We start from the raw sequence: 14,789 nt of genomic DNA, 5'->3' as shown, positions 1-14,789 counted from the left end.
GGACAATGCGTGTATAATTTTTTTTTTTTGTTCTTCTCAATAAAGTCACTGAAATTTATTCAAATTAAGTAGCAAACTTTTCCTTTTAAATAATAATAATAAAATTACAACTAAAAAAAACTTTTAAAAAGAAACTAAACAGCATATCACAGTTTAATTCCAAAAGGAGCTAAATCCGTTTCATTCCAAAAGGAGCTAATTCCATGTTTTATTCCCAAATAAGTTTTATCCACACAATTTATTTTAAAACTTTAGTAAACATCATAAAGAACTGGTAGATTTTTCTTATGATAAATATTGGTCCAGGGTGACACCTGTAACATGTATATAACAACATGAAGCTGCATGACTAAAGGGAAAGTTGAGAAATAAAAGGGAAAGTCGAGAAATAAAGTGGATTTAGCTCCTTTTGGAATGATACTCTTCAGTTCATGAGTAAGATTCCCTAAATATTCCGGTTACCGAGAAAATAGTAAAGTTTTGATGATATCCCCATTGGTTTACGTGTAAACATTTGCTTTGTGCGAGCGCGGACACCATACAGTGCTTTTTGTCTGCGATTCCCAAATGATTATAACATTCAGTCATCTTTCCAGCGAAGATTAACAGACAGTTTCTCAGATTGTTCGTGATGTTTAAACCAATCTTTACTCAAGAAAAGGATAATGTAAAATTATTTGTAAATTTTTGTGTCAATTCCTTATATAAAAGAGATATCGACTGCTCTATTACTCGAGGCCTGGATGTTGGCTCTCGGGGACGTTGCATCCGGCTATGACCCCTTGAGCCTATAAAACAGCCAGGCGTCTCATAGCAGTCGATTTAACTATATTATTACCCAAGGCATTTGATTCAATTGCTAATCTGCACGTGATAGTGCACGCGCTCCACTTCCAGGGGACTATTCCGGCCAGGCATCACCTTGTAAAACTAAATTAACGTTCGCATCCTAGCGGTTACCTATTTAACACCTTGGTAGGGAATAAAAAAATGTAGGTTAATGTCTTTCCATTGCGGGACTTGAACCATGTGATCGACAGTCCGAAGATGTTTTTACCAGACTACGACACTTCTACTTTCGAAACAAAATCTTGTCTCTACATCTTTGTCTTTTATATCTTATTCAGGAGTTTACTTGAGCTGGTTGCCTGGGACAAGGACATTATCAACAACGCTTATAGTGGTGGTAACTCATTGCTCCATTTAATTGCAGGAAATGGTCATCATCAAACAACAAAGGCTATCCTCAAGAACCCGGATGTTCAAATGAAGAAAAAGTAAGATTCCCGAATACATACAAAAAATGGTCCTAAAATCCCTATCTCAAAATTCCATCTCAGGTAAGCTGTAGCAGTACGGTCTTGTAACTTGCCGCGCTGTTGGATGTCGCATCGAGTCCTCTTTTTGCGAAATCGAAATTACATATTTCGTTACGCACTGTTGGTATGTTGACCGTGGTGCTGTGCAATAAACATTGTGCTAAGGTAGAAAGTTCGGTATCGCTTTAAAACGTATTTGTTTATTTTCAACGATGAATTGCTTTATTTTATAAACAGGAATGAGAAGGGACAAACAGCACTCCACGTGGCGATTGAAAAAGGTTACATAATGACTAGTGCTCTCATCTTGAAAACTGACAAGGGACTAGCAGAAATCAAGGACAACAACAAGGTAATAGCTATTACTATCATCATTATTACTCATATCATAATTATCGTTACTATATTAATGCTAGCAGTAGTAGTAGTAGTACTTAAGAGAGATAAATTGAAGAACAATAACAAAAATACATATACAAAGAAACAGACGGACAGACAGAGAGATAAACAAAAAGAAAGAAAGAATTCTTAACGGAGCTTTGATATCTTTTATAGCAACTATAGCAAGCTGAAAAACGCTTTGGCTTGGCATTTGCTCAAGACATTTGAAATATTGACATAATATCCGAAATGATGATGGCAATAATAACTAGACATGCACTCGTGTCACAACGATATGCGTGTAATTACGCACGTGTTTCTACGTTTCAAACGAAAGAGCTTCTCTCGGACTTTCCAGAGCAATTTGTAAGAAGTTGGTAGCTTTTGTGATTGTGGAGATAGGTAGGGCGAAAAAAGGCCTCCAAAACGTCCCGAAAAGGACAAAATGGCGCCTAGACGGTCACACAAGAGGGATTCCAGGGAACGAAGAATTTGTGACCTTAAAGGAATGCTAAAGACTCTACCTACGAAGTTTGGAGGAAATTGGAATACAGGAAGGGACCTAGAAAGGGCTCGCAATAAGCACTGCGTGCAAATTCAATGGGATTTGGTGCATGATAAACACGTGGTGCCGCCCGCCCCCCCCCCCACTCAGTGTTATTTAGGGTACGCATATGCGTGTTCCAAGCGACCCCCCCCCCCCTTTCAGCAAAAGTCCGGTGTGTAAAGTCAATACGGGTCGACCTTTTTCTTTTGTTATACGAGCCTTTTTCAGCACCCCCCCCCCCCCCCCCTTTGCAGCAAAAGTTCGGTGTGTAAAGTCAATACGGGTCGACCTTTTTCTTTTGTTACGAAAAGGGCATTTTGGTAACACGCATGGGGTCCGTCCGTTCTCGGAGTGTGTGGGGGGGGGGGGCGGGCGTGCTGCCCTCTGTGGCACACACAGCCGCCCATACTAACAAAATCATGCAGAGTATAACATGGCGTCATAATTGGCCCCCTTGGAGATTTTCAAAAATCCGGCTTCGAGGTGCCTTGCGCATTGCAACTCAGAATATCACTGCATAATTTCAAGGGAAAAAACGGGGGGGGGGGGGGAGGAGGCGAAAAGCAGTCAGAAAAAGGACGTCATGGCCGATACGTGTTATAATTGGGTGGAATCTCAGCAGAATTTGTTTAGTGACCATTTTTCAAATTCGATTTACTCAAAATTTTCTTAGTGAATATATTCCGTAGTTGGTATCATTCGAAAGGTCAATTCATTACAGTCAGTTTGACACCATTGGCATCTGCGTACAATGTCTTGTAAGCAATAAAGTGGCTTATACGTAATGCACAGTAAATCATTTTATTTTGGCAATAATTTTAAACTGACGCCATCAAATATACAAAAACTTGGTATTAAGTTATCACGTGTTTGGATACATGTGTATGCCAAGTTTCATAGACGTAGGTTTAATGATCATTATTTTAGAGCAAGTTGAAGCTATTTCGCCATTTTCTTGAAAATGGCGAATTTGGAGGGCATTTTTCTCAAATTTGGTCAAAGTTAGGGTATATAATTTCGTATTTTTTGGCTGGAAAGGGCATATCTTTAAGTATCTTAATCCAAAAAAGGGTACCGGTTTGGCCAGAAACGATGAAGATACGGTCACAGAAATAAAAACCAATTCCCAGAACTTTTGAGGGCGCTATTTATCTTTTCACATTTATTGGAGTGTGAAATTCAGCATGGCTTTGTGTAATTATGAGATAAAGACAATGCAAGAAATTGAGACGAAACGAAATGGGTATCAACAGGTTATGGTAATTTCAGATTTGTAGGGGTCCATTTATCAAGTAATTTAAATTTTTTTGAAGGAGCAGGTTTCGGATTTGAATTTGCAGTACGAAGATGGCATTTGAAGGTCAGGTTATGCTTTGCATATAAAAGAATATCTCTTGGACTATTTATATGAATGTTTTAGAACTCTTTAGGAGGTAGGATAGTGGAGATAGCAAGGAAGAAAGGAAGGCCTTAAAACGGACCAAAAAACTGACAAAATGGCGCCTAGACGGTTACGCATGAGTGATTTCGAAAATCGGAGAATGTACTGACCTTGACGAGATGCTAGAATTTATGCCTATGCAATTTAAAAGGAAACAGACGTGATGAAAGGGCATAACTAATGATTACAAGAACTACGAGCAAAATGAAAGCGATTTCCTGACGAAAACACGAAGAAGACGAATATTAACTAGAAATGTAATTCGTCACGAAGACGAATAAGGTGGTCTGTCTAAGTCTTATGATAGAATTGAGAATGGGAGAAGTTATATAGACATGTAAACAATGATGATCATGATGACCATGATGATGATCATGATAGTAAAGGTGATGATGATGATGATAATGATAATGTTATATGATGATAAAAACGATAATGTTAATGATGATGATGAGCACAAGGATGATCCTGACATCTGATTGAAAAAATAAGGAAATATTCAAATAGCAAATAGTCTCAGCTACAACATACTAAAATTTGGGAGAAAACTGTTGAATAACAACCGAGATACTGGTCAAAACACCTTGTCATGCAGATTCATGTTTTGAAAAAAGTGACCTCCCATAGACATAACACGCAAATATGACAAATTATGCATTGTCGCCTTTAATGGAATATTTAACTATGATGACGTCATCAAAATGAAAAATGAATGGCATATTTCTGATAGAGAATTATCTCAGCTACAACATATTAAAATCTGAGAGAAAATTAATCACAGATAAGTGAGATAATTTCAATTAAACAAAGACAAAAATTACGTCATTAACAAAATACATTTGTTTGAGTTTAGATGCCAATATGATGACTTTATTTCACTTTGTACGAGTCAGGGTGGTATGAAATCATATCTCCAACTCATGCTTTTTCCAACCATGATATAAAAAATGGGGGTCAATGGACTATCTGAAAAGCTATATCGATTTTTAAAATGGCATGTTTTTGATGAAATTTGCATTATATTGCCCATAGCAGCACGCGCGGATTTTGAACTTTGACGCACGCTCACGGCCTTATGAAATATGAAGAGTGACTGAAATTAATGTAAATTGTTAATTACATTAAGAGGAATCCAAATCATGTAAACATTTTGAATTTGACCTTTTTCGCGCGCTGTGAGCGCGCACACCGCGCGCGGGGACACAAACGGACGGAAAATGTTGAAATGCTTAAAATGACCTGATTCGTACTCTCGTTTAATAGTTAAGTAATTTTGAGCAATTTAAAATTTTGACGCGCACATACGCGTGCGTCATGACCTTTATGTGACCTTTGATGACATGACCTGTTGACCCTGGACCTAAAGTATATGTGATATGAATATGAATGACCTTTGCTGATGCATCATGAAGATATGATGGATAACGTGATTTCACAAAATGGCGCCTGGATGACGTCACGATAACCTAATGACCTTGAAAATGTTCCTGTCACGTCTCATTACAATGACCTATAATTGTGCCGAAATTTAATGAAATTAACTAAACCAAACTTGAGTTATCCGGGCCACAAAAAACGGGGAGAAATAAAAATAAAGAATAATAATAATAACTAGAAATTTAATTCGTCACGAAGACGAATAAGGTGGTCTGTCTAAGTCTTATGATAGCTTTGAGAATGGGAGAAGTTATATAGACATGTAAACAATGATGATCATGATGAACATGGTGATGATCATGATAGTAAAGGTGATGATGATGATAATGATAATGTTATATGACGATAAAAACGATAATGTTAATGATGATGATGAGCATGAGCATGATCCTGACAACTGATTAAACAAAATGAGGAAATATTTAGATAGCAAATAGTCTCAGCTACAACATACTAAAATTTGGGAGAAAACTGTTGAATAACAACCGAGATACTGGTCAAAACACCTTGTCATGCAGATTCATGTTTTGAAAAAAGTGACCTCCCATAGACATAACACGCAAATATGACAAATTATGCATTGTCGCCTTTAATCGAATTTTTTACTATGATGACGTCATCGAAATGAAAAATGAATGAAATATTTTTCATAAAGAATTATCTCAGCTACAACATATTAAATTCTGGGAGAAAATCGATCACCGATAAGTGAGATAACCTCAATTAAACAAAGACAAAAATGACGTCATCAACAAAATACATTTTGTTGAGTTTAGATGCCAATATGATGACTTTGTTTCACTTTGTACGAGTCAGGGGGGTATGAAATCATATCTACAACTCATGCTTTTTCCAACCATGATATAAAAATTGGGGGTCGACGGACTATCTGAAGAGCTATTTCGTCTTTTAAAATGGCATGTTTTTGATCAAATTTGCATTATATTGCCCATAGCAGTACGCGCGGATTTTGAACTTTGACGCACGCTCACGGCCTTATGAAATATGAAGAGTGACTGAAATTAATGTAAATTGTCAATTACGTTAAGAGATATCCAAATCATGTAAATATTTTGAATTTGACCATTTCCGCGCGCTGTGAGCGCGCACACCGCGCGCGGGGACACTTACGGACGGAAAATTTTGAAATGCTTAAAATGACCTGAATCGTACTCTCGTTTAATAGTTTAGTGATTTTGAGCAATTTAAAATTTTGACGCGCACATACGCGCGCGTCATGACCTTTATGTGACCTTTGATGACATGACCTGTTGACCCTTGACCTAAAGTATATGTGATATGAATATGAATGACCTTTGCTGATGCATCATGAAGATATGATGGATAACGTGATTTCACAAAATGGCGCCTGGATGACGTCACGATAACTTAATGACCTTAAAAATGTTCCTGTCACGTTTCATGATAATGACCTATGACTGAGCCAAAATTGAATCAAATTGACTAAACCAAACTTGAGTTATCCTAGGAACAAAAAACGGGAAGAAATAAAAATAAATAATAACTAGAATTTAATTCGTCACGAAGACGAATAAGGTGGTCTGTCTATGTCTTATGACAGATTTGAGAATGGGAGAAGTTATATAGACATGTAAACAATGATGATCATGATGAACATGATGATAATCATGATAGTAAAGGTGATGATGATTATAATGATAATGTTATATGATGATAAAAACGATAATGTTAATGATGATGATGAGCATAAGCATGATCCTGACATCTGATTGAAAAAATGAGGAAATAGTTAGATAGCAAATAGTCTCAGCTACAACATACTAAAATTTGGGAGAAAACTGTTGAATAACAACCGAGATACTGGTAAAAACACCTTGTCATGCAGATTCATGTTTTGAAAAAAGTGACCTCCCATAGACATAACACGCAAATATGACAAATTATGCATTGTCGCCTTTAATCGAATATTTAACTATGATGACGTCATCGAAATGAAAAATAAATGACATATTTCTGATAGAGAATTATCTCAGCTACAACATTTTAAAATCTGAGAGAAAATTAATCACAGATAAGTGAGATAATTTCAATTAAACAAAGACAAAAATTACGTCATCAACAAAATACATTTGTTTGAGTTTAGATGCCAATATGATGACTTTATTTCACTTTGTACGAGTCAGGGTGGTATGAAATCATATCTCCAACTCATGCTTTTTCCAACCATGATATAAAAAATGGGGGTCAATGGACTATCTGAAAAGCTATATCGATTTTTAAAATGGCATGTTTTTGATGAAATTTGCATTATATTGCCCATAGCAGCACGCGCGGATTTTGAACTTTGACGCACGCTCACGGCCTTATGAAATATGAAGAGTGACTGAAATTAATGTAAATTGTTAATTACATTAAGAGGAATCCAAATCATGTAAACATTTTGAATTTGACCTTTTTCGCGCGCTGTGAGCGCGCACACCGCGCGCGGGGACACAAACGGACGGAAAATGTTGAAATGCTTAAAATGACCTGATTCGTACTCTCGTTTAATAGTTAAGTGATTTTGAGCAATTTAAAATTTTGACGCGCACATACGCGCGCGTCATGACCTTTATGTGACCTTTGATGACATGACCTGTTGACCCTGGACCTAAAGTATATGTGATATGAATATGAATGACCTTTGCTGATGCATCATGAAGATATGATGGATAACGTGATTTCACAAAATGGCGCCTGGATGACGTCACGATAACCTAATGACCTTGAAAATGTTCCTGTCACGTCTCATTACAATGACCTATAATTGTGCCGAAATTTAATGAAATTAACTAAACCAAACTTGAGTTATCCGGGCCACAAAAAACGGGGAGAAATAAAAATAAAGAATAATAATAATAATAATAATAATAATAATAATAAAGAAAATTCTGACGAAATCAATAGGTGGTCTGTTGATAACAGACCACCTAACTAGAAATTTAATTCGTCACGAGGACGAATAAGGTGGTCTGTCTTCATGTCTGATGGTAGATAATACTATTTACTATATTGAAAAAAGGTAGAAGTTATATAGACATGTAAACAATGATGATGATGATGATGATCTTGATAGTAATGGTGATGACGATGATGACGATGATAATGATAATGTTAATGATATTGATGATCATGAGCATGATCCTGACATCTTATCGAAAAAATGAGGGGTGAATTAGATAACATATAGTCTCAGCTACAACATACTAAAATTTGGAAGTAAACTGTTGAATAACAACCGAGATACTGGTCAAAACATATTGTCATGCAGATTCATATTTTGAAAAAAGTGACCTATAGACATAACACGCAAATATGACAAATTATGCATTGTCGCCATTAATCGAATATTTCACTATAATGAAGTCATCTAAATGAAAATAAATGGCATAATTTTGATAGAGAATTATCTCAGCTACAACATATCAAAATCTGAAAGAAAATCGATCACAGATAAGTGAGATAATCTCAAATAAACAAAGACAAAAATGACGTCATCAACAAAATACATTTGTTTGAGTTTAGATGCCAATATGATGACTTTGTTTCACTTTGAACGAGTCAGGGTGGTATGAAATCATATCTCCAACTCATGTTTTCTCGAACCATGATATAAAAATTGGGGGTCGACGGACTATCTGAAGAGCTATTTCGATTTTTAAAATGGCATGTTTTTGCCTATATATGCTATGTATTACAATAGCTCGCACGCACGGACATTATCTTAAACGGACGCTCATTCCGTTATTAATGGGCAGAAACGGGTGAACAATGTATCAAAATGCTTGGCAAAATGATTCAAATATGATGACGGAGAAAATTTGGAGATTTTATGTTGCTAAATGCCAGGACACGCGAAAACGCGCGCTCATGCGCGTGTGCGCGTTTTTTTGCAAAATGCTTAAAATGGCCTGAAACGTATGCAAAATTAATTTGAGACGATTTGAAGCATTTTTATTTTTTGCGTGCGCGCTAACGCGCGGACGTACGCATGCGCGCGCGTTTTCTGACCTGAAACTGACCGGACGGATATTGACCCTAATCATGATAAATATAAATGAGAAATGCCTTTCAGTTATGAAGATATGATCATGAGTAAAAAGTATCCCAAAAAACACAAAATGGCGCCTGGATGACGTCATGAAGACTTGATGACCTTGAAAATGTCCCTGTCACGTCTTATGACAATGACCTATGACTGTGCCAAAATTGAACGAAATTGTCATAATTGATCTTGAGTTATCGTCGGAACAAAAAAGTGGGAACAATAAATAAAAATAAAGAATAATAAATAAATAAATAATAAAGAAGAAAGAAAATTCTGACGAAAACAATAGGTGATCTGTCGTTGACAGACCACCTAATAATAATAATAATAATAAAGAAAATTCTGACGAAATCAATAGGTGGTCTGTTGATAACAGACCACCTAATTAGGCAGAATGTGAACGAAAACAAAGCAATACCGACATTCGTCATTGCAATAACAGTGGGTTCTTGTGTAGTGCTCATGTATGTCAGATTTGACACTCCTGGCGCTCCACGATTATTACTCCGGCTTTAGCATGGCGCTGTAGCATTTTATTTAATTATTTCCCGCCAGGTACCCAATTACCGCATCCCGGTGGAGTGTGGGAAATGTAGATTAATTGTTCTAAAATTTTGTTCTTAACATTAGATGACACCACTCATGTATGCCTGCCGAATAGGGAATATCTACATCGTTAAAATGCTCTTGGAGATGCTGACAGAGGCTAAAGTGAAGATAGGGCTTCTTGATTGTGACGGTCTGAATTGCTTAGACCATGCCATCGACAATGGGAAAGAGTAAGTCGATACCAATATGATTTGATTAAAGGGATAGTTGAGTTCTGTTGCAGAGGGCGCTATACAAATTAATTTTTGTTGTGAGATAATGAAAAACTGAGTGTCAAATTTGAAAGAACATAATATTTAAATGACAAATTCATCTTTGTTTGATCAAAATCGGTTCAGAGACGGCTGAAATATCCATAAATATAACGATTTCGTACCACAACAAATATTATATATTTTGAAAATTTTTTAAAAAACCGTGGAAAAAAACGAAATAACAGCTTTTACGTCGTATTTCAGCCAATGCCGCTGTATTTTTGTTGTTGGCATTTTCGTGTTGCTTATATTACGCACAACCAGCCGGACCATGTATTGTTATTTTTAATTAAAAAATTAATTAACGGTCGCCGTGTTTTTTGGAAAGTGGAGCTGTATAGGTATGATCGTATTGGCTAAATTTACACATTTTGTGGTCTAAAATTAACCGTTCATAGAAATTTTAGGTTCTAAAAGGGCACTAGAAACGTCATAGATAAGAATAAGAGCAATAACCATGCACTTTGAACGCATTTGCGGTCTGAAAACAGAGCTCAACTATCCCTTTAAGTCTTTCCTGTTCCAATGGACCTGGGCATTGTTTTACGAAACGTTAAAAGTATAGGTTCAACGACATCCCTTTGAAACGCGTGTAGAAAACTTTACTTTTCGATAGGATGTCGGCGAACTTGTACTTATGAAAGTATCTTTGAACGATCCTCAGTTCGTAGTTAGCACATGGTACAAATGACCCAAATATCCGCCACTGATAGAGAAGATCATTTTGTGCACTTAGATGGCGATGAGGTCACGCTGTGGAGTAAACATTACGCTAGGGCAGAAAGGTCATCAGTTCGGTATTGCTTTAAGACCGTGCTTTTAACCCTTATCGTGCCACAGGGCTAATCCCCATTCTGCCAAGCCGCAAATCCCCCAGTGCCAAGTTTATTTTGAGATAATCGGATTAACGCGATAGTACTTTCAATAGCGCGTGCGAAACACTAGGTACAGTACAATAGACATGAACAATAACAGTTATTACGAATGGTTGCAAACATGCAAGAAGCAGCGAACAGTAGCTTGCTCGCGTGTACAACCACTATAATGGTAGCGTGCATGCAAGCTTATGGCAGCCTATGAGTCATTATAATTGCGACAATGCCCTTTTCACACGAAGCGTTATGTAGACTCCGCTATTAGGGACTTTTAGAATGAGTGGACGAGAACACGACGAACGCCAACTGACCATGCGTGTCAACGTACTCAACTGCCCATGTTGACTACAATTAGAAATCGTTTAGATTGCACTCAACGATATAAATGCATGTATGAAGTAACACTATGAACATGAGAGACAAAGAAAGAGGACAAAATATACAGTTCCTCATTCTACTCTCAACAATAGGCCATTTTCGTAATGTAACCAAATTTAATGCATAGGTCTTTGTGAAGTGCCTCAATACAAATTATTTAATTCACCTGATAGGAATAATAGTATTTCAGTAGTCAGAATGCAACTGCATATATTAAGTGTTGCTAGGTAGGTCAAGCCATAATGTTTGTCCAACCTGGCTGACAACAACTATAATGTATGCAGTTTGGATTCTGTCTATTGAAATACTATTATTCCTATCAGGTGAATGAAATAGTTTGTATTGGGGCACTTCACAAAGGCCTGTGCATTAAATTTGGTTACATTACGAAAATGGCCTATTGCTACGTGGTAGAACATCCCTTCACTGCTATTATGTAAAAATGTGTGGAACAGGTGAACATGCATGTGACACCTGTTCTACACATTTTTACATAATAGCAGGGAAGGGATGTTCCTTTGTCTACCTGAGGAACTGTATATTTTATGCGCACGCGGCATATACTAGTACCGTACTAGATTTAGGAAAATCAAGGTTGACGCATTCTCGATCGCCGACTGAGACGACGTGACGCATGCGCAGTGCCTTAAAATGACGTCACACGTTGCAGTCAAGGCTGTCAACGTGCAATTCTAAAAGTCCCTATTACCTGCGCCGATGAAAACCATAATCTAGCAACGTTTGCACTGTTCGATGTCACTCTAATACCAAGATTCAAAAGTCACGCTAGTCGCTGACGTAGTCCTATCAAAGCCAGCCAAATAACGCCATGTGTAAAAAGGGAATGAGATACGGTCCATTCGTGTCATTCAGAAATTCGGTAATTCAGAAATTTATAAATTTTAATTCTATAATTCATGTATACTTTTTCCATAGGATACTTAAACAGTGAAATATTGTTATATATAACTGGAAAATAATTGATAGTATTACCAGAAAATTAATTCATATTCTTGGAACATGAATACATTTTTGTTTAGGATGATTGCTGTAGAGTTGCTCGATCAAGATAATTGGAGAAGCCTTATGACGCGCGTTGCAACAAGTGCAGTTGGAGGACCCAGACCGACACCTATGAGGAAACTCATCAACTCTATGCCAGGTAGTAATTTAACCCTTTAATTTGGACGTAATCGTTCGATAAACTTGATAAGATGTTGTTTTTTCTGTTACGGACAGATTGAGCCTATTGTTATTAATATGACGGGCAGAGTACCGGAAAATAATTACAGGGATCTGTGTTAAGGTTCTTAATAGGAATACAACCGGGATGTCCCGGGTTCGAAACAACGTTAATGCGCTCACGCTCTTGGGTAAAGCATTAATCTTCATTACCAAGTCCCTCAGAGAGGACTAAAAATATGTCGGTTCCCTGGTTACTTACTTACATGCATATATACGTAGTGTCTTAGCAGTCAGTTAAAACAATCACTAAACTATTGTAACGGTTTAAAATAGTCTTATTGCAGTTAGTAAATTTCTTATTTTCTTCCTTATCCACTATTTCATATTAATTTGTATGTTTGCATTCTTCATTTGCATATTCATTTTCCCAGCTCATGTTCCCTTTTCATCCACCTTCTTACAGCACAGTCTTTCAGTTGCACTTCTGCCGCACTCTGTTTTCCTTCCTCACCTTCCAACCCGTTTCCTTTTTTGTCCTATCTTTCTCTATGCATTGTTACCTTGTCCTGCCCTAGCAACATGCACTTTCTCTTCTCTCATTCGTTCTCTTCGACTCTTACCTTTGATCTATCTAGCCTGTTCACCTCATTGGTTTCTTTTATCACATGACTTCCCCTGATTGGTTTATTTTGAAATGATGCCTGGTTTGTACTTGGACACATGTTATAATTTGGGATATTAAAGTTAGTTTCATTCCATCCTTCTTCGAGTGAGGTTGTCATCATCTACTGTCCTGAGTTACTTCAGTTAAGTTGGAGAGATCAGTTTGATTTGATGCAGTATGTTTGATGATTGATTTTGGTCAGCTATATTGTCCCTCGGTTAAATAAACACGTTACACTATCATAATTGTTGTGATTTTTAAAAGGTGTCTGCAAATTTGTGCTGGATAAGTGCATCAAACCGGAAGACGAAGCTGCAGATATAGAACTCGGCAATGTCAAGATCAAAGTGGACTTTGAATTACTAGAGGACTGGTACTCAGAGTGGATGAGGGAGGGTAATTATACCACAATTACTGAAACACTATAGTAACAGAATTTCGAGAAATCAACGTCATCACAAAGAAATAATATTTCATTAGCTGATGCAAATGGAAATTTCTCAAAGCTGATTTTTAGAAAGTCTTTGCGATTGTGTTTATTTTGGCATATTTGGAATTATCGGGTCATCGCGCCGGATCGGGTGGTCGCGTTACCCGACCTTTCGTGAAAACACGCATAGTAAATGCTTACGAAATGTCGGGATAAAGTTTGTGAAATAAATCCCTTTTAACTAGAAATGGGTTGCTTCAAATTACCCGACTCTTTGTGGAAACCCTAGGGCAAATTTACGAAAGGTCTCGTCCTTAACGTACGTATTAGCATGATCTTCCACTTTTGTTTCACGACCGACCGGCGCGATGATTCTAAGTTAGCATTTATCTTGATACAAAAGATTTTGTTATTAATAGTAACATTCATATTTATATATGTGTATCTTTTCATACTTTCTATACAATATCAATTTTACTGCATATTTGTATATAGTACTCAATTCATCTCTACATTTCACTTTTCCCCGTGAAAACCTTTATTTTCCTCGGGACCAAACTGCTACCGGTGATATAAGCTGGCGCTAGAGTGAAATTTTGCGGTAGGGCTTCTAGTACAGTGTGGCTTTAAATGATGAAACAATGCCATTTATCAACCTTAAACGTACTCCCTGAAGGAAACTAAACATAAAGTTACAATCAGGTGCTTATATTATTGACTGGACTACAAACTATTGTCAATATTGCATTTAACCGTTCTCTCTTTTTCTCTTAATCGTTAACAAATCAAAACAAATTAATGTACTGTCAAATAAACTCTTCGTCAAAATATTAGAAACAAAATAAACACTTAAATCAATTTCCTCGCCTCTGTGCGTTCACTCGTTTGCCACACTTGCAATTTTGCACAAAACATTAGTCACCAATTTAAGTAGATATTCGTTGATTTTAAAAACTAAATTTACTTTCATTATTGCAAAGTTGAAACTTTGATTCGACAAGGTTATCAAAATTCGATCCTTGGAAATATTAGAAGTAATGATTATTATAAATTACAAAACGCTTAAATACAGCCTCGGCATAGCACCTGAAGAGCTCTCCGAACGCTGCTGAGATGTGTGAGATCACAGTATGGACATGATTTGCAAAACAGACGATGTCCCATGACATCTCACACATTTTCAGTGCCTGTGTTTTCATC

General features: G+C 36.8%; 1 protein-coding gene across 1 annotated transcript; it reads left to right on the top strand.

Moving 5' to 3' along the window:
* Positions 1-1,047: 1,047 nt before the first annotated feature.
* On the top strand, positions 1,048-13,587 carry LOC115927712 (transient receptor potential cation channel subfamily A member 1 homolog). Its single transcript, XM_030993906.1, has 5 exons — positions 1,048-1,277; positions 1,557-1,671; positions 9,825-9,973; positions 12,351-12,472; positions 13,424-13,587. Exons 1-5 carry the CDS (start codon positions 1,048-1,050, stop codon positions 13,585-13,587), a joined length of 780 nt encoding a protein of 259 aa, XP_030849766.1.
* The last annotated feature ends 1,202 nt before the right edge of the window (positions 13,588-14,789 follow it).

This window comes from Strongylocentrotus purpuratus, unplaced genomic scaffold (assembly GCF_000002235.5).
Source record: "Strongylocentrotus purpuratus isolate Spur 01 unplaced genomic scaffold, Spur_5.0 spur5_scaffold_20, whole genome shotgun sequence".
In the NCBI taxonomy this organism is placed as follows: Eukaryota; Metazoa; Echinodermata; class Echinoidea; order Camarodonta; family Strongylocentrotidae; genus Strongylocentrotus; species Strongylocentrotus purpuratus.
The sequence above is the reverse complement of the archived record's forward strand: the minus strand, read 5'-3'. Positions and strand labels throughout refer to the sequence as shown.